This window comes from Drosophila sulfurigaster, chromosome X (genome assembly GCF_023558435.1).
Source record: "Drosophila sulfurigaster albostrigata strain 15112-1811.04 chromosome X, ASM2355843v2, whole genome shotgun sequence".
Classification (NCBI taxonomy): domain Eukaryota; kingdom Metazoa; phylum Arthropoda; class Insecta; order Diptera; family Drosophilidae; genus Drosophila; species Drosophila sulfurigaster.
In genome coordinates, this window is record NC_084885.1 from 1,718,024 (window position 1) to 1,739,673 (window position 21,650).

Here is a 21,650-nt window from a genome sequence, read left to right on the forward strand (position 1 = left end):
AGCAGACAAATAAAATGTCTCATGCCTATGCCTACATATAATTGTTGCTTTTTCGCTTGCTTCGTTTTTCATTTTTTTTTTTATCATTTTACTTTTATACAAAAGTCGTTTATCTTTTACAGTTTACCCTTTTTTTCTTGTTTTTCAATGTTTTTTTGTTGTTGTTTTATCTTTGATTTTACTTAGCACAAATTTGTTTCATTTGATATACACTTTGTTTGCTGCTTTCGACCTCTGCTGGTGATTGCCTCTCGACATATATTTTTTTTTGTTTTGTTGTTTCTCGCTCAGCCTATCTCTTTCTATCTATCTCTATCTCTCTCTCACATGTCTTGCACATTTGATTAATTGTTGTTTAAATATATATAAATGTTATTAAATTACAATTCGTGCCCAGCTAGCACCCAAGGACAGTTTGTATTTTCTTTTGTTTTGTGTGTGTGTGTTAAAAATTGTTTAAAATATTTAAGTTAAAATTATATATACACAAATCTTTGAATTAAAAACTAACAAAGAAAAGAAATTGCAACTAATCGGTGAAAAAAAAAGAATCATATATATTAATATATATAAAGATAATGGCCAACAATCAACTGGGCAGCAAAAAAAGTGCCACTACAAATAAAGTCCGATAAAAACTACAATTAAAACTATAAAAAAATGTGGTTAAAAAAATAATAATAATAATAAAAATAATAATAATGATAGTTATTGCTAAATAATAAAGAATAACGCCGCTCGGATAACAAAAACACGAAAAAAAAAGTATTTATGAATAGTTAGTTCGAAATTTGAAAGCGATGCTTAGAAACTAATTTGCTACGCGTTGAACAGCATTTGCTTTAGAAAGAGACAACAGCACTGATGCGAGCAGGATGGGTTGATTTGATTGTGTATGTCTGTGTGTGTGTGTGTGTGTGTGTGTGTGTGTGTGTGGGCAGAGGTAGCCGAAACCGAGGAGGTGTGTGTAGGTGTGTGTAGGTGACATTTAGCGAGCGTCAGACAGACGACTATTTTCTGCCGCCAGCCTTGCGCCATATTCACCGCATCCAGGCAGCCTTTCGCTTGATCTTGGTGCGCAGTCCCCGCAAGGGCTTCACCTTGCTTTTGACAGCCACAGCATTGGCCATGACCGCACTCAGATGCTGCTGCAACATCGGCTGTCCCCCACCGCCGTTCGCAGCAGCCACTGCTGCTGGGGCAGCAACAGCAGCTGGCAGACAACTAATTGTTTGCATATACAAATTTGAGGTGGAGTTGTTGCTGTTGGTGTTGGTGTTGCTGCTGCCATTGCCAGTCGCTGCATAGAGTTCCTCGTAAATCGGTTGCTGCTGCTGCTGTTGCTGTTGTTGCTGCTGGGCCAAGGCTGCGGCAGCTGCCACATTGGCAGCAGCACTGCTAAGCAGCGCCATTTTGCTGCCACTTCCATTTGTGTAGATGCTCTGATGATGCTGCTGCTGCTGTTGCTGTTGAAGTTGTTGCTGCAGCTGCAACTGCTGCTGATGATGTTCTTCCTCGAGGCTGCGACTCGAGGCGCGTTTGTGCGGTGAACTATGACTGCTGCCACTGCTGCCGTTGCTGCTGTGATAATGCGATGTTGTCGACGTCGTCGAACGCGACAGCGACAACAAGGCATCAACGCCATCACGATGTCGCTGCTGATCCGCCAGCTCCTTGGGCGAAATGTTGTGACTGCAAGGCCGAAAATTAATCATCACATGATACATACACACAATTTCAGATTACTCACTTCTCCTCGCTGCTGTCGTAGGCCGCATCGCTGGTGCAGCTGGCACAACTGGCACAGTTGGCACAATTGCTCTCGCTCTGTCCAATGCTCGCTGCCGTCGCCGCCGTCTGCGTCTGTGGGCCACTCTTCTGGCCATTTGTTCGTGGCGTCGAGGCTCCACTGTCCGCATTGCTATTGCCACCCGCCGAGTAAGTGTGATCCTCGCTGGGCGAGCTCGTTATCACCGGTGCGCTAAGCAGCCAAAAAGAGAGAGAGAAGAGTGTGTGGTGTTAGTTGCTATTCGATTTATTCGTGTAATTTGTTAAGAGTTTTAAACTAACTGACTAACATGAGTTTCTTACGTTAACTCTGGGATCTAACGTTCAAGATCTGTGAATATACGTTGCTGTCAAAGTAATCTATCGAATAGTTGCTGACATGGTAAATAAAAGAAATTCTCTACGAAATACAGAATCAACATTGCAACAGACTTCGTTAAAAAACAAATTGATCTTTTTCTTTCAAGATATTTTTACAAGATATAAATAAGTTCTGCTACAAGTGACAATATTCTATAGTATATTCCTTTTAATTATGAAAGTCATTTCGTTCAACATTCTTTTACTGTTCCTTTTCAGAATCCATATACTATATATATTTAAAATTATGAAATTTACTATAAATGGAATGCAATGAAAAGAAAACATTGCCTTAAATTACATTCAAACATTCGAAATAATTGCATAAAATCTAAGTAAAAAGTTTTCGCTCTAATTTAATTGCACATTGCTGATAACTAAACCTTTTTTCTAGTGTAGAAGATGGATGTGCAGTAATTAATACTATTGCATAATCAAATCATATATACATATAAGGAAATTATATAATCCACTGTGCATTTAAATGCCCATTCAAGATAATTGCATAAACTAAAATAAAAACAAATCAAAATCTTGTTTTCACTTGGGATTGAATTACACATTGGATATGATTTAGAGTGCATAAATTGAAATCAAAATGAACCATGAAAATGTTTTGGGTTAAAATTAATCGCACATTGCGATTTTGATTGATATCCAACCATCAAACTATAAATATTTTAAGCTCTTTACGTGTTATAAATGTATTATCGATCATTCAAACAAAAAACTACTTTAAATTGTATTTAAGACAACAATTTGCAAATAAACAAAATGATAGATAGATTTACTATTTCTATTCTTAGTTTTTATTGCTCCAAAAGTAAATTAATCCAAATCTAAGTACTTTTACGCTTCTCTAAATATGCATTTTAAACTGTGTTCTATTGTTTTCCCTTGCACGGAGGCCTATATTCCAGAAATATACCAAAGATTACTATATCAACATACTATCATATTCAAAATATATCATATATAGACAGTTATGTCGTTACAGTAAACAAGTAATATACCGAAAATTACTATATTTGGTATATCATAATACTATCACATTCAAAATATAACATATATATAAGCAACATTGTCGTTACATTACATTACTGCGATTTAAAGATTACTGTATATGGTATATTACATTCAAAATATACCATATGCATATAGACAGCATTGTCGTTACAATAAAAGAATGTGAGAAAATTATATAATCCATTGTGCATTTAAATGCCCATTCAAGATAATTGCATAAACTAAAATAAAAACAAAAAATACTATCAATAAACTATCATATCCAAAATATACCATACATAACAAAATATACCAAACTCAAAGGTTCTACCCTAAGGGTAACGGGTATACAGAATAGTTATCATCAATTGTAATCTATGCTTACCCATTCTGATAGGACTCGCTGAAGGCTTTTCCGTGCTTAAGGAAGAGCATCGCAGCCGCGGCGTGAACATCGTCAATGTTATCGGCGCCACAATCGCGCGCCAAGCGCTCGAAATTGAAGGCAACGACTGTTGTGCCAGCTGAGAATGTGTTGTTGTTGCTGGAGTTGTTGGAGTTGGTGTTGGTGTTGCCAGCAACAGTTGCAGCTCCATTGAGAGTTGCATAATTGTTGTACTTGTTATTATTGTTGTTAAGATTGTTATTATTGTTGTTGTTGTTATTGTTGTTATTGGTCAGATAATCGCCGTGCAGCTCCTCGTCAAGAGCATCGCCTAAGAGCTGCGCCGGCTGCGTCGATGGCTCCTCGCTGATGTTGCGAAATTTCTTGCACAAATTGGGATACAATTTCGGATCGAAACGTCCATGAGCAGCACCAGCTCCAGCTCCAGCAGCAGCAGAAGCAGCTCCATTCCCAACACTATTTCCATTTGCTGTGCCATTGCCAGCCACTTGAACAACGCCTCCTCCTCCTGCTCCCCCTCCACCGCCAGCAATGGCCAATGAGCCAAGCACTCCATTCGTTTTAACGGGCGTTGTAGCTCCGCCCGTTGTTGTTACACCCACCACGGACACCGACGTGGAGCCGGCGCTGCCATCCAAGCTGTCGTAGCCACCTGGATTGCCAGTGGGACTCTTGAGCATCGGGCTGATCTTGTCGACAGCCGAGTTGGGAAAGTAGGGCGAACGATTTAAGGCCTGCATGAGATTTTGTCGCTGCTGCGGCTCGACACGCCACAGCGATCCTTTGCCCATATTGGGCGCCTTCTCCACCTTGACGAAGCTCTTGTTCAGCGACAGGTTGTGGCGCACGCTGTTCTTCCAGCCATTGGGCGCCGTCTTGAAGTACGGAAAATGCTGCACGATCCACGCGTAGATCTCTTTCACTGGCAGCGCCTTCTCGTTGGAGTCTTCGATGGCCATGAAGATCAGGGAACTGCAAAAAGATAATTCCACAATAAATATATCATTTCCATATTTAAGCTTTTTACATTTGTATAAAAAGCTATATATATGTAATAATTGGAACACGAGTTTAACGTAAGAGTTCGAGTTCCGATTATGAACGAAGTAAGACTCGATTTCGTGACTTTGTTTTAGTTAGTTAATTTAAATTAACACAATTTGAAAACTGAGCCTTCAGTTGTTTTGCTATTTCTAACCTGCAACATTATTCCTATCCTCCAAAGCTTTTTGTAACTGATTTATATTTTGAGCAAAGCTTTTTGCATCTTTAGTGTTCCCACTTAAAACTTTGCCAGTGCTCTTAATACATTTATGTAAGCTGAACTTTCAGCACATTTGTAGTTCCTACCTTACAAATTTGTTTTTATAGTTTAAAGCTGCTTATTTGCATAATTAGCGAACTGAGCTTTCAACAGCTTTGCTGGTTTAAGCTTAAAAGTATATTACTACTAAATACGTTATGTAGATTTGCTATTTCTTACATACATCTTTCTCTATACTTACCTACACTATACTTCAGAGCATGCACAAGCTGAAAGTAAGCTATCAGTAAGACCTAAACTTTTAACAGCTTTGGTGTTTTTAACTTAAAACATTCCCAATGTGTTTCATGTATGTACATATGTATGCAAACTGCATTTTCAGCAGATTTGCAGATCATACCTTACAATTTTCATACTAGTATAGTGCAGAACTTAAATAAAATGCATATTGTGCAAACTAAGTTTTCAGCAGCTTTTGCTAGTTCTAAGTTTCCAATATATTACTACACTCGTTATCTTGATGCTCTTTCTTGCTTACAACTTTTTACATACTTTACTACTCTATACTTCAGAACATTTATAGAATGCACACTTTTAGAGTGAGCTTAAGCTTTTAGCAGCTTCGTTGTTGCTCCCTTTAAGTTGCTTTTTGCTTTGTAGCTCATTGCTTACCTAAAGCTATATGGCGGTTTGTTGTTTGTATGCACGAACGGATCGTATGGCACATTGTTAGGATGCTTTTGCTTCTGGGGTGTATTATTGCCGTTGTTGTTGCCGCTGCTGTTGTTGCCAGCGTTGGAGCTGCTGCTGAAGCTGCTGCCGCCAGTGGATGAGTTGTTGTTATTATTACCGTTGCTGTTGCTGTTATTGTTATTGTTACTGCTGCTGCTGCTGCTAATGTTGTTATTGTTGTTGTTCTTGGTCATTGCTTGGTACTGGGGAGTGCTTGTGTGCATCCGAACACTGTTGCCCACCATATCGAACTCCTTCAGCGAGTCCTCGTTCTCGTAGCTGGCATAACTGTTGGGGCTACGCAACTGCGGCATCCCCGAAGCGGAGCCCGAACCTGAACCTGAACCCGAACCGGAAAGAGAACCCGCTGAAACGGAACCATTGTGCAGCACTGTCGCCTGTGGCGGAGGCGTAATCGACAACTGCAGCCCGGCAGCGGCTCGCGACGGCACCGCACTGTAGAAGCCGCCGCTGCACAGCAGCAGAGGCGACGACTCCGGCGTCACAATGTTGGCGGGCTGTTGTTGTGAGCTGCTGGAAGATGGAAGTGGATTAGTTCGTGTTGGAAATCTCTTAGGAACTACAAGTTAAATTGAACTAACAGTCTGTAGAACATTTACGAATGCAAGCACAAAGCAGAATATACATTACTTTTACATCTCTTTTTATCTTGTTGGCTTATCTTTCACCTAAGGTGACTACGACACAGTGGAGTGGAGTGGAGTGGAGTGGAAGAATCAAAATTACTGCCAGTGAAATGATCACGAAAGCAACGCATAAAAGAGAATGGGATGGAAAAAGAGCGACAGAGAGGTTGAACGGAGAAATAATAAGGTTGAGTAAGATGTGAGAATAAGTGCATAAACGGAATTTGCAGCCAGTGAAAGGTTTACGAAAGCAATGCACAAAAGAAATAGGTGAAGGAAGTGCCAAATAGAGAAAGATAAAGGGTTGAACTGAAAAAAAATTGTAGTGAATATAGAGAAAAAGAGAGAAAGAAATGGTATTCGCAGACAGTGAAACGTTTTGCGAAGACAATGCAAAAATAAAATATGCTTGCAAATAATGGAATGATTCGAGGACACAGGGAAATCGAAAACGCAATTTGCAGCCAGTAAAACGTTCACGAAATCAATGTATAAAAGAATTGTTAAAAAAAATAGATTGAGAAAAGAAACTGAAAGAAAGAAATGGTAGTAAAGATGAAGAACGATGAACAAATCAGTGAGTGCAAAATTAGTATTTGCAGCCAGTGAAACGTTTATGAAAAGAATGCTTAAAATAAAAGCATATGTAGGTTAAAGAAAGAGGTAAAGAATCTACATTAAAGAAATGGTAGAGAGGGAGAGTGTGAAATGCAGGATAAGGAGGCAGACTAAAAGAGGGAAGATAATATAAAACGTAGCAGAATAGACTGACCAAAAACAGATGAAAGAATGCCAAACAAGATATAGAATGTAAGTTTTTTTTACAGACAGACAGAACGCTGCTGATGATGAACGCTGCTTACATGACGTGGGTGGCGCTGCCCAAGTGGCTGACAAAACTGTAGCCAGCTGGCAGCGTCGTGGTGCTGACCACCGTCTGTGTCGCTGACTGTGGATCCCCGATTCCAATACCGATGCCATTTCCGCTGACGCTGCTGTTGCTGTTGCTGCTCGTTGTCGTGATGATGCTGGTGGTGTTTTTGGTGTTGTTGCTGCTGTTGCTGTTGGGCATTGAGTTGTTGGTGGCCGCATAGTTGACGGCATCAAAGACGGCATTGAAACTGCTTGACTTGGGCACGGGACTGTTGCCGCCATTGACAGCTGCTGTGGATGAGCCGGATCCGGAGCCAGAGCCGGAACCAGAACCGGAGACGGAACACGAGCTGAGCGACGAGTTGTTTGAGGAGGCGGGCGAACTGACCACAGTTACTGTTGAGGCCACCACATGACTATGATTGTTGGTGTTGTTGTTGTTGTTGATGTTACTGCTGTTATTGTTATTGTTGTTATTGTTGTTGTGCTCGACATTCATCTTCTCACGCAAATACTTTTTATGCGGATGATGTGTCGTTGTGTTGCCCGATGTCGATTTGTAGCCAGCTCCACTGCTGCCATTGCTGACAAAGATCTGTTGTGGCTGCTGCTGCTGCTGCTGTTGCTGCTGTGGTTGTTGCTTAACTGTTGCTGTGATGGTGGGCACAAAAGTGTTGCTGGCAACACGAGCCGGTAAAAAGGCCCCGCCCCCGCCAGCAGCCGCCTTCGTTGCGGCCTTGTACTCAACCACCGTGGTTGTTCCGCTGGGTCCTTTGTGCACCGTTGTGGTGCTGTATACGGCGGGTGATTGCTGCTGCTGCTGCTGCTGTTCGTTTGATTGCTGTTGCTCGTTGTTGTTGATGTTGCTGTTGGTCTCGCTGCTGTTGCTGCTGCCTGCGCTCGGCGGCAACTCTTCAATAATGTCGCCCACAAAGCAAATATTATTGTTGGTTGCTGCTTTCGCTGCTGCTGCTGCTGCTGCAACTGGTGTTGTTGCTGCTTTAAGCGTTAAGCCGCCGGCAGCACGTTTCGTCGCTGCTGCTGCTGCTGTGGTTGTGACAATGCCTTTAATCAGATTGCTGTCATTAAGCCAGGACAACGAACGCAATTCACCATCGTCGCCAGCTGCGGCTGCTGCTGCTGTTGCTGTGGCCAAAGCATCCGCTGCACTCAGCTCGATTGGCTCTGTGGCAAGCAGGACAATGTTGCCACCAGTTGTAGCTCCTCCCCCTTCCCCTCCACCACCACCGCCTCCGCCTGCCCCGCCAGCAGCAGCAGCACTCGCCGCACCTTGCACCAGATTGCCACTTGCAGCTGCGCTGTTCTCGTAGGCTGTGAAGCTGCTGCCGTTGTGTTGCAGCAACACGTATTTGGTGCCGCCGGAGTTCATGTGGCTGTGGCTGTGGCTGTGACTACTGTGATTGTGGCTGTGACTGCTGTGACTACTGTGATTGTGATTGTGACCGTGTCCGTGTCCGTTTGTGGCCGTTGCTGCCACGTTGCGATAACCGTGTGCGGCAGCTGCCGCTGCTGCCACAACCGCTGCCGTTGCCGCCGTGGCTGTTGCTGTTGTCGCTGCTGCTGCTGCCGCAGCTGATTGTAGTTGTCCTCGCAGTTGGCTCAAATCGTGTGTTGCTAGCAGCTGTGTGGGATTATCTGTTGACATGCTGCAAAGACGAGAAAACAAATGTTCGCAAAATGGAATTATTTTCATTGTTTTTCACATTCGCATTCGATACAATAGGCGGCTATGCCGCAAATCTTAACACCTGACAAGGCCACACTTCCAAATGATAATCGTCTTTGTATATCATTAAGCAAAACAACAATAACAAACATCGATGCTTTACTTTCTTAAATTAAATGAAGAAAGACAACAAAATATACATATAACTAAAAGCTTCTCGACTGTAAGATACCCACTACTATTTCACCATTAAATATACCAAACTAATATACCAAAAAAAAAAAATACTGAAATACACACAAAGTCGAATGTGATCAACTGTGAGATACGTGCTATCAACTTCCCATAAAACATACCGAATCAATATACCAAAAATATACCAAAATGTATGACGAGTGAGATCGAGTGAGAATACCCATAAAATATACCAATCAAATATACCGAAAATATACTGAAATATACTCGGAGTCGAGTGTGATCAACTGTGAGCTACGCGCTATCAACTTCCCATAAAACATAGCGAATTAATATACCAAAAATATACCAAAATGTATGTCGAGTGTGATCAAGTGAGAATACCCATTAAATATACCGAATTAATATACCAAAAATACTGAAATTTACTCGGAGTTCAGTGTGTTCGACTTTGAGATACCCAGTTGTAACTTCCCATAAAATATACCAAACAAATATAACAAAAATATACTGAAATATATTCGGAGTCCATTGTGATCAACTGTGACATACGCACTACCGAACTCCCATAATATATACCGAATTATTATACCAAAAATACTGAAATTTACCCAGTTGTAACTTTCCAAAAAATAAACCAAACAAATATACCAAAAAATACTGAACGTATTAAGAAATACCAATAATTGTATTATTACTAATAAAACTAACTAATACAAATTCCACTTGGATTCACAAATACATAAGAATAAAGCAATGAAATTAATCGTAGATTTATAAAAATATAAATTGAGTTTCATCACAGCAGCATTTAGAATTAAACAAATCGAAACTGATCGTTTTAATTGCATTCTGGATTGATCAAATATTGAATTTGAGTTTAATTAATTAACTTATTTATTATCTAATCGCCAGATGACACACATTTTGTATTATAATTAATTAACACAAATTTACGTTCATTTAATTGCCATGAATAAAAAAGTGTTGCGAGTAATTAAGAACTCGCATTTAATTTATTGTTTAAACAAATTTCGTCGATCATCTACAGCATTGCTCAATGTTTATTATTTATTTGCTTTGCTTCGTGTTTCGTTTCTATACTGTGCTTTTTTTTTTTTTTTTTTTGTTATCAACGATTTCTAATCAAATCAACTTAAAAGCAAACACACACAACACAGCGACTTGTTGTTGTTGTTGTTGTTGGCGTCCTTCAATTTTGTTTTTATTGCATACTTAAATGCGCTCTCTTCTACTTCGCCGTCCCCCGGGTTTCAATTACCCCGTTAATAATCCACCTCGCCCCACCTCCCATCAAACAGTGCACCACACAGTCGTGTCTCCCCGCCACCTCCCCCTCCCCAACTGCCCAAAATATCAGCAGCTCATCGTGGCCACATTTTAAGTTAAATGTTAAACGTTTTACGCAATCAACGCTCGCAGCCCGGGCAGCCATTTTATGTTTGTATCTCTGTGCATGTTGTGTGTGTGTGTGTGTTTTGTATTTTGTTTTTTTTTTTTGTGTTCTTTTATTGCTTCTAATTTACGCGTGTAGTTTTTGCTGTTTTTATGACTTGATGAGCGCTGCGCGACGCCAACTGCGCTGCTCGCTCTCACCTGCGTCGCTCTGCTTTCTGCTTCTGCTTCTTCTTGCTTGTTTCATTTCAATTCTATTTTACTTTTTGGCTACTTTGCGACGATCTTGCGTGTGCTTTCTCGCTCTCTCTCTCACTCTCGCGCGCTCTCTTTCGCTGTCGTTGGCTTTGCTCTTTGTGTGCATGTGTGTATGTGTATATGCGTGTGTGTCTGTATGGATTATCTTATCAGCATTTTGCATTCTAGTGGATGTTGCTTCGGCCTTAACAGTTATAGTTTCTTGTTGACGATACGAGCGAGACAGAAAGAGCAAGCATGGAGAGGGGTGCGGAGGGGGGGGGGAGAGAGAAAATGCAAAAATGAATAATGCTTGTGTTCGCTCTGAATGTATTCAATCAATACACACACTACTCACATTCACATTCTAATAAATTTGCGGTAGGCGGCAGTAAAATGAGCGAGGGGTGGGTAGGAGAGGGGGGAGCGGGGTCTGGGTCAGCAGCCAACAAAGTGTATTATTATTTATTGATTTTTATTGGGCAGCGCCGCGCTCTAACAAAATTACTTTGACAACAAAAGCAAAATGCAAAACGAGCGCGCCACAACAAAACTCGAGAAGAAGAAAATCAACGAGAGACGCGACGCGACGCGACGCGACGATACGAAGCGAGCAACAACACAAAAGCATAAGCAAAAAGCTCAACAACGAGAACAACAACAAAGCGTCGCGTCGCGTCACCGTCGCGTCGCATCGCATCGCATCGCTTCGCCTTGTTTGTGCCTGTGCGCTACAGTCACACTCTCAAATAATAGGCATGGCGTCGCATAATACACAGCAACAGAGCTGTCGACAAACCAAAAACAGACAACAACAACAACAACAAAAATGCTTGCGACGCAATTTTGAAAGTTGACGGCGTCGTCTTGGTAACTTTTATAAACAAAAAAAAAAACACACACACACACACACATAAAACACATCGATAATTTTGCACAGTAGCGTCGAAGAACGCGCGCCAGCAACGACAACGTGGTTTTCACCCCACCCACCCACCTTTCTTCCCCCCCTCTCGCACGCTCTTGTTTCTTCGCCATAATTAATTAGCTAAAATAGCCGTCTGTTTGCATGCACATGTGTGTGTGTGTGTGTTTATAAAGATAAAATATGGCACACACACACATACAACTATTTGAGCCACTGTTGTGACGTGTGCCAAAAACAAAACACACAAGCAAAAACAAAATAATAACAACAACACAGCACAACACAAATGCCTATACATGCGGTTCGTTGTTTGCCGCTCTCTTAGCTTTGCGCTCTCAGCCTCTCTTTGGTGCTTTGTTGTTTATCTGCTGCACAAACAAATGGCGCAGTTCCGTCTCGTCTGCTGAGCCGCACTTCACAAAAGAAGAGAGCGCAAAAAGAGCGCGCAAAGCGAGAGAGAGAGGGTGACGCGCTTTTTTTTTTTTGTGAGCCATCGTTTTGTTGTTATTATTATTATTATGCTTTTGCTTGCGTTCGCTCTCACTCCTCGCAACACACACACACACACACACATAAACACACATGAAGATTAGCAAGCAGCGTCAGTTGTCAGTTTTGTTTCGTTCTAGAAACGTCAACTGCGCTACGCTGCGCTGCTGCTGCGCTGCCTACTGTGCGACCTATGGACCTTTTCTACGACGTTGACTGCGACGGCGACTGCGACGCTGCTTTCTATGTGCAGCTGACTTTCTGATGTTGTTGTTGTTGTTGTGGGCGTTAAATGTCAACCCGCTGCAGTTGCTGGTGTTGTTGTTGTTGTTGTTGTTGCTGGGCCAATTAACAAAACAAAACTAACATGAAATAAAATAAAGCAACGCGAGCAGCAACAAAGCAATAAAAGGCAATTGGTTAAACTGTACCTGCTGCTGTTGCTGCTGTTAAAAACGCTAATAAAACGCGCGCAATGTGTAGATGATTCACACACATACACACACACACACACATGCACACAACGGTAGTTTATTATTGTTGTTGGTGTTAAACAAGCTGCTTCCTCTTTTAATAGAAAATAATAAATATTGTAAGAGATCAAGTGTGGGAAAGAATAAAAACAAAATAAATGCTGGTCGAAGGGGGAAAGAAAAATACATGTATGTAAAATAAATAATAATAATAGTAGATAGAAAGAGAGAGAGAGGGTGAGAGGGTGAGCGAGAGGGGGGAAGGCGCAACACTTTGTTGTGCTGTTGCTTGTTTATATCTATTGCCATCTCCATCGCACTCGAATATAAATAATAACAAATAACAAAACACATTTTCACGTAACGCAAAACGAAATGCAAAGAGAGCGCAACAAAGAGCCACAGAGCGAGAGAGAGAGAGCTTTGCATATTTCCGGCAGCAGCGCATCAACAACAACAACGACGACAACAACAACAACACAACAGCTGGCCAAGCATTTTTTGAGAGCTTTTTAATGGCGTCCAATGACGCCCGCTACCTCGCTCTCTCTCTCTCTCTCTCTCTCGCTCGCTCGCTCTCCCTTTCTATCATTGTGTTGGTGAAATATAAACAAAAATTCTTGAAATTAATTTCATTTCACTTCGTTGCTGTTCTTGACCAAACAACAACAACAACAACAACAATAACAAATACTCATAATAATAATCGACATTTCTTGCTATTTTTAATCAATTTGTATTTAGCAAAATATAACAAAATGAAACCAAAAGAAAAAAATTCTTGAAGAATTTTGAGTAAATAGTTGATTAGTTATTTGTTGTTGTTTTATTTTTGCATACACACGGAATTTGTTTCAGAATTTTCTCGAAAAACAACAACAACAACAACAGTAACAACAAGAAGAAAACAACGCAACGCTGAAGGCGACCACGCGGCGTATACGTAACCCCATGCATACGTCTCTCTCTCTCTCTCTCTATCTCGGTATGAGTGTGTCTGTGTGTGTGTTCCTTTATATGTATGTGTCTGTGTGTGAGTGCTTGCTTTCAAGTTGGGAGACACATTTTTTTGCATTACGTATACGCCTCGTATGAAGAAGGCGCTGTGGAAGCAAAGAAAATCGGGGGAAAGCACACGTACACACACACACACACACACTTACACACACACACTTACACACACATGTTGTGGCAGCTTTACAAGACAACTGATAAGCATTGTTGACCGAATGACAAAATTAATTGCAATTATTTCAAAATGCGCAAAAATATACAACAAAATGAAAACGGAAAACAAAACAACAAAAAAATACGAAGCAAATAAGAAAATTATTCAGCACAAATGATGAGAAACAACTAAAAAAAACGCGACAAGGCCGCTTTGTTGTGCTTTGTCTGTGTCTAAGTTATGTTTGTGTGTGTGAGTGTGTGTGTGTGAGTGTGTGTGTGTGAGTGTGTGTGTGTGTGTGTGTTGTTATTACTATTCCAATAATAAAACTATCATAATAGAAATAAATGATCATAGTAATTATATCAATTGAAATTACAAATATAAAATGCAATATTTCAAATTAGCTGCATATACATTTTAAGCAAATGTAATTTCATTGTTAACAAAAAAAAACTTCAACGCTCTCTTAATAAAGCTTTCACTCTCCCACACACACACACACACACACACACACGCATAAAGAGAGCCGCTCTCTTTTGCTTTGGCTTTGCTTTTGCTCTGCTGACTTTTCAACGTGGTTTTTACGAATTTTTCCAGCTATGCGTATTTTATTTTTATTTTTGCTCTGGCGAATTTCTATCGTTTTTTCTTTTCTTTCTTTTAGATTATGAAATCAAGCCGCCTAAAAATCAAAACAAATAAACTTGTAAATTGCATATTTTTGTTTTTTGTTAGTTTACTGTTTTTGTTTTTCTTCTTGTGTCTGTTGATGACGCCGTCGTTTTCGTTTGGCTCTCACTTTGCTCTCTTTGCCTTTGCCACACACACACACACAGATTTGTTTTTGGTTTTGTTATGAATGATCCACATACCTTTGCACCAACAGCAAAAACTCACAATGTTTTCTTTACAAACATTTGGCACGCACGTAAACCAAAAAAAAAAACAAAAACCAATTTCAGCTACTCTTTTTTTGTTGTCTCTTGTGCTTGTATTTTTATAAACGAAACAATTTACTTTTTTTGTTGTGTGATTTAATTTGATTGAAGCTTCGCACAGTTGTTCGAACCGTAAAGCACGCGAGCAGACAAACGAATGAAGCGAAACGGCGGCTGCCGTCAGCAAATGAAATGCCGAAACGAACGACCCCCACACACAGACACAGACACACACACACATGCACATTGGAGAGAGAGCACATGCTCTCTCGTAGGCAAACGTAACAAAGGCACGCGAATGTATGTGTGAGAGAGCCGGCAAAAGCGCGTCGTAAACAACAACAAGAAAGCTTGCTTTGACGCACACACACAGAGAGCGTCGCTCTGCTCTCTCTCTCTTTCTTGTGTGTGCTTGTGTGAGTGTGGGGAACGCGTTGGCGCATGACATTGCCATTTATTGAAAGCTGAGCAGTAGCAGCAGCAACAACAACAACGAAGAACGAACAGCGTAAAAGGCTGACGACGCTGACTTTGACGTCGCTGGCGACCTTATGAATGCGTTTTTGCTTTTGCGCTCAAAGGACCAAAAAAAACAATAACAAGAACAACAACAACGCGGAGTCGCAATGAACAGCTGTTTGGGTTAGGCCTAAAAAACAACAAAAAAGCATGACTCAATTGAGAGAGAGCGCCAAAGAGAGTCAATGCGGTTGCTCTCATGTTATTGCTGTTGTTGTTGTTATTGTTGATGTTTGTAATTTGTGTTCTTGCTGCTGCTGATTACAAATATACTTTGTAAACACACACACGCAAGTTTATTTTTATTTTGCTTTATAGAAAATTACCGCAAATTTGCTTAATTAATTAATTAGCTTTCATAACAAAGCACAAACAAAAGGAAAAAAGAGTGCTAACTGCGACACGTGCGCTGCCAACGCACCGCAAAAGCAGCGCAGCGGCAGCGGCAGCGACGTCGACCGCAGCAGGAAATACAAGAAGCCAAAAACAAAGTCAAACAAAAACAAAAGCTAACGACAGCGACAGCGACAACAGCTAAAAGCTTCAGCCAAATGCAGCGCAAGCATTAATTGTTCTTGTTGTTGTTGTTGTTGTTGTCTATAGCATATATTTAATTTTAGCCAGGCGGAAAGGAAAGTAAAGGAAAATTTGAAAAACGGCATTGTCTTGTCTCTTTTGTTAAAAATACATTTTACATTTATTTTCTTCGCACGCACAACAATAACAATAACAACGCAAGAGAGCAAGCGAGCGAGAGAGAGAGAGAAAGAGAAGCACAACTTTACTTTTGCCGGCTTTTTGGGAGCTGCGCCAAAGGAGAGAAACTGCAGCAGCAGCGGCGACAGCAAAAAAAAAGAAAGAAACAAAAACCAAAAATAAGCGCATCAAACAAAAGCGTCAACTAAAAATAAGCACAACATATTTGTTGTTGTTGCTGTCCGCTTTGCTTTGGCATTTGGTGATAGAGCGCAAGGCAACGCAAAGCGTATTTATTGTTGCTGCTCTGTTGCCAGGCGCCGAAGAGAGTGCAGCAATGTGCGCTACCCCCCACTTCCCCACCACTACAACCTCAAGCAACCAACTCTCGCTCACACACACACACACACACACACACACACACACACACACACACACACACACACACACACACCTTTGCGACTCTAGTTGAGTGACAGTTCTTGGGCAATTTCAATTTCAATTGATTTCTTCGTTCAAAATAAACTCACGTCTCGACTGTTGTTGACTACTTTGTCTCCTGTTTGCACTAGTCACGCACTAGCTACTTTGCAGGTGACTGCTTACGACGAAGAAGAAGAAGAAGAGAGTAAAGAGCTGCTGCCGCGGAACTAATTCCCAACTGGCTAACTCTCTTCTTCTTCTTTATACTGTCGGGTTTTTTTTTTGGCTAAGCAATTTTTCAATCGCAACGACAATAACAAATTGGGTCAACCACAATTAATATTACTAAATATAGCCAAAAGACAATTTGATTCTTATTTTTCGCGTTTTTTGCGCTGATAACAACACCACAGTAAACCAAAGAGAGCGAGGGTAAAGGGTTAGAGAGAGAGAGAGAGAGTGCACTTGTTATTTTTCGCGCAAGCCTTGATCAATCCTTGCGTTGCGTTCTCTTCGAGTCCAGTGCACCCCACAAAAATGTCGAAATGCAGCTTGCAAAATTGTTAGTTTCGAAACACAATTTCTTTTTCTTTTTTTGTTGCCAAATTGTTATCTAGAAAATCACAATTATTTTCTTTTTCTTTCTTTGGTTTGTTTGTTATTTCCTTTGCTTTATGTTGCCAAATTGTGATCTAGAAAAATACAATTATGTTTTGGTTGCTTTTTTTTTTTTTTTGGTTAGCAACAAGTTGTAAACTTACAACAAACAAACAAAAAATGATTTTTCAGTTGTGATGTTTGAGAGTTTCATCATTTGTTTGTTAATCTCTGCCCTTCAATCAACTAACTAAAACCAATTTACACACACGCGAGCGAGAGAGAGAGACGAATGTCGGAGCGCGATAAACGTTTTCAGCTAATTAGCACATTTAAAACGTCCGCAATTATTAAAATGCAGCCCAACGTCTACAAAAAAAAAGTACATACAGCTCACTCTCATATACATACTATTTTTTAAGCTGTTCGTTCGCTGTTGATATGAATTACGTCCACATTTTACTAGTTATGACACAGTTGACAACCGGCACTGACCAGTAGAACAGCCTCCCAAATTAAATAAATACCATTCAAGCGTACATAATTTTTCACATGTGGTAAATAACAAAAACAGAAAACAGTCTCATCTAATCTGCATACATACAATGTAATATGTAGGTAAGCATTTATGTATGTACACATTTATTTATGTGCAGTGCAGTCGATCCACGTGACGCTGTTAGCGTAACAACTTGTGAGGAGATGAACGCGACCAACCACAACAGTTGTGATAACACTTGCTTCTCTATGTGTGTGTGTGTGTGTGTGTTGTATTTATATATATACTCGTTTAGATCTGCGATAAAAGCATCTTTCCTAGGAAAATGCATTTTAGTTTCAAAGAGTTAATTGAACTCGATTTTCACCAATTTTGAAATTAAAACAATTCAATTATATTCCACATGTCGCTTCATTTTTGTTATATGTATATATAATTATTCTTTTTTTTAATTTATGTATTTAAAACACCCAACATTATTTCTTGCACTCAACGAATTTTCATTTACTGTGGATTGCAATTTGTTTTAATCCAAATTTATTATTTTTTTTATACTTTTTAACAACTTGTATAACAGAATACAATAGATCTATTTATCAATTTATTTTACTTAACAGAAAACGAAACTAAACTATTTTTAACATTTAACTTAAATTTGAAATTCAGCGAAATTAAATTGTATTTTATATGTAATTTTGTTTAGTTATTGCATTTGAATGCAAATTTTTCTTACAAAGTTTTCAGAATTTTTTTTTGTTCGTTACAGGAGTTATTATTTTAGGGGTGGTGACAACTTTGTCGCCTGCACCAAAAAAGGGAATGCAACTCGACGCGACTCGTGTTGAGTTTATTTTGCTGTTGCTTTGCTTTGCTTTTGTTGTATAACGACAACAAAGTTGTCGCCCGTCGCCGTTGCTACTTTTTATTTGTGTTTGTACTATTTTTTTTTTTTTAGTTTTTGTTTTTTAGTTTTGTTTGCATTTAGCGCATTGTTCTTGTTGTTATGCATGTTGTATATACATACACATCTATAGTTATGTATATATACAATATCTTATCGCGCTGTTTTACATACACCTCTAAGCGCTAGTGTGTGTGTGTGTGTGTGCGTGTATGTGGGCTAAATGCATACATACATACATAATTATTTTCATTTTTTATGTAATCAACATCAGCGCCACATGCGGCGGCGGCGGTGGCGGCAACAGTGGCTGCCTTTTTGCTTCCCTCCTTTGCCAAGGTTCTCAACACAAACGCACACACACACATAGAGAAAAGCACGCTCTCTCACACACACTCGCACGCACGCAGACACACGCATGTAGCGTGTGAGGTGCAAAGTCAAAGCGTCAACAGAAAAGAAGGAACAAGAAACAAAAAAAAGAGAGCACAAGCAGCAGCCAACATTTAGTGGGTGGGCAGCGATAGTGACTGCGACGCCGACGTCGCCGTCGCCGCCACCTCACTATGCGTGCGTTGCTCTGCTTAAGACACCTCCTCGCTGCCACCCTCTCTCTCTCTCACCCACTCACTTGTGTGCGTGTGCGTAGAAATATTTATGCATGTATTTTCAATTAGTTTTTAATGGGGGCGTTTTTCGTATTGGGCTGGCGAGTATCGCAAGTAATTTCCAATTGGTTTTTAAGTCAGTTGACAGACGACAGACAAACAAAACAAGCACGCACAAAGAGCTTAAGGCACATAAGAGTTGCATAATCAATCGTCGATGTTGTTGTTGCTGCTGCTAATTGCATAAAGTTGTTCTGCTGCTGCTGCTTGTGCTTCTTCTTCTCTGTGTTGTGCTGTGCGAGCGCAGCTTCGATGATCAGGCAAAAGCCAGACAATGACGAGGTCGCTTTGCTTTATCAAAAATTCAAAGCTACAGACAACACAGCACACAATACAATTACAATTCTCGCTCGCTCTTTCTCTCTCTCTCTCTCTCTCTCAATCTATGAAAAGCTGATCGCAAGACATCAACAACAATATGCCAAACAATTTGCAAAGCACAAAAGCAGCAGCAACAGCAGCGTCGACGGCGACGTCGACGTCGTCATGGGACGCCGCCAACGCTCGCAGTTTCTATTTTCTTGCTGACGCAGGCGAAGAAGAACTTATGTATTTGAGAGCGAGAGAGGACGACACTGTAAGTCATATAAAAGGTAGCGTGCGGTCGGAGTGGGGGACGGGGGATGGGAGAAGCACACCTTAATATTCACTCACATGCAAATCAATTGATTTACCATCATTTCAATTCAATTTCTATTCCATTTGCATGAGAGAAACATTTTACTTTTACAATTGACCCACAAGCAAAAAAATAACATCACAAAATTCGCACATTTCGCTGGACAAACAAATATATTTCATATTTGAACGATGCATTTCAGTAATATCATCTTGTGACGTCACACAATTTGAGCAGCAAACTCAGCTTGTGACGTCACAATTTAAGCTGCATTCTGGTTTCCAACAGTGGTCTATTTTATTTTTTTTAACTGTTTTTTAAACTATTTGAAATAAATGTCTAAGGCAGAAATCACAGAAAACACAAACATTCTAAATTTCAGTAAGCGCAAACATTTAATATAAAATAAAATAAAATTCAAGAAATAATAAAATAAAATACAAGAAATATGTTTAATGTCTTCTAAGGAAAAGGTAAAATACAGCAGAAGTTCTCAAATTAGAACTATTGAAATAATTTGTTTCGTTAAATTGGTTATTTATTAACAATTATTTTTCTCATTAAAAACAAGAAATTGTTTAATTACCTTATTAAATGAAAATTTTTAATTATTTCATTTTATGTTTATTTAATTTTTGAAGTATTTTATTTATGGTATACTATTTTTATTTATGCAGCAGAATAGCGAATTTCTTTAGTGTTTCTAATTTGCGAACGTCTACTGTATATATGTAAGTGTGTGCGTGTGTATGTGTATAACAACGGCCCATAAGAGTCGCACACTTTTGTGTGAACGCGACTGTAGCCAAATCTTTACATGTGTGTGTGTGTGTACGTAAATGCGGGCGACAATTTCTGCGGCTGTTGTTGTTGTTGTGGTTGTCGTTTACTATTTACCCTGCACCCCCTCCCCACTCCACAACAAATAAATACTGAAGATCGTTAGCAGTTGCATTTTAATTTCAATTGTCGCTGCTCCTACTGCTGTTGCTGCTGCGGGCAACTGCAGCGGGGGGCGTCGAAGCAATCACAACAATAACAACAACAGCAGCAGCAGAAGCAACAACAACAACCACAAGTAGACGCGGGGGTCGCCGCGACGTCGCTGCCCGCAGTCGCTCTTTTTTCTACTTTTTTCGGTTGTACACACACACACACACACATACACTCGCACACGCACACAAAAATGTGCACACGCTGTAGTTATTGCTCATGAAATTTTATTTATCTACGTTTATTGTATGTTTTTCTCCTTATTTTTTGTTATTTTTTTTTTTTTGTATTTTGCACTCACATTTTGTTGTTGTTGACAGTGCCAGTTTTTGGCGTCCGCCTCGCTGCGGCGTCGTCGTCGTCGTCCACGCACTTCGCTCTCTTTGTTTGCCTCGCTCTCTCTCGTTTTGCTCTTTTTCTTTTTTTGTTGTTGTTACTGTTGTTTTTGCCTGCGCTCTTCCTTTTCTGTTGTGGGCGGCACACTTGCTAACCTTTTTCGTTTTAACGTATTTATTATTGTTTGGTGTTTTGTTGTTATTGTTGTTGTTCTACTTCTACTACGTTGTATCGACTAATTAATTAACACAGCACGCGAAAAAAAAATGTGCGAAAACAACGAGCAAAAAAAATTACAGACAACTAAGAAATTTTAGGCAAATTATGTGTTGCGCATTGTTTAAAACAATCAAATACAGCGTCGTGTGTGCTTTGTTTCAGCTTGTCTTGTTGTTATTAATATAATTGTTTTTATTTATGTTGTTGTATTTAGCGTTGTCTCGACACCGCACGTCTGTTGCGCTGAAAGGCACAATGCAAAATGAATGAGATTGTACGAGCTGCGACCGCGACCGCGACTGCGACTGCGGCAGCGACTAAAGCGACGCCGAAACCAAATACAACCCAACAACGACAGCGGCAGCGCAATCGCCTCGGATTCACATTGGGACAAAGTCGATTCTGGGCTCTATGAAAAATATGAAGTGCACAAACTTGCGATATGTATGTATTAAAAACAACGTATAACTACAGTAAAATGTATCAATAGTTTTTTTTTAGTTACAATTCTCGGATAAATTGCAGTTTATAATTGTTGTTAATTGTTTTGAACAATATTTTAAAAATGACA

The 21,650-nt window shown here is 40.1% G+C and overlaps 1 protein-coding gene across 3 annotated transcripts; it reads right to left on the minus strand.

The window, feature by feature from the left end:
- Nucleotides 1–64: 64 nt before the first annotated feature.
- On the minus strand, nucleotides 65–21,300 carry LOC133847101 (uncharacterized protein DDB_G0283357). Of its 3 annotated transcripts, none has more exons than XM_062281896.1 (6): nucleotides 20,826–21,300; nucleotides 7,066–8,742; nucleotides 5,496–6,086; nucleotides 3,539–4,531; nucleotides 1,751–1,981; nucleotides 65–1,692 (listed from the first exon to the last, which is right to left on the minus strand). In XM_062281896.1, exons 2-6 carry the CDS (start codon nucleotides 8,739–8,741, stop codon nucleotides 1,041–1,043), a joined length of 4,143 nt encoding a protein of 1,380 aa, XP_062137880.1. In that variant the 5' UTR covers nucleotide 8,742; nucleotides 20,826–21,300; the 3' UTR covers nucleotides 65–1,040. The 3 variants fall into 3 exon arrangements, with proteins under 3 accessions (XP_062137880.1, XP_062137877.1, XP_062137879.1); XM_062281893.1 differs by having other exon boundaries at nucleotides 5,496–6,089; XM_062281895.1 differs by lacking the exon at nucleotides 20,826–21,300 and adding an exon at nucleotides 14,544–14,748 and having other exon boundaries at nucleotides 5,496–6,089.
- Nucleotides 21,301–21,650: the final 350 nt, after the last annotated feature.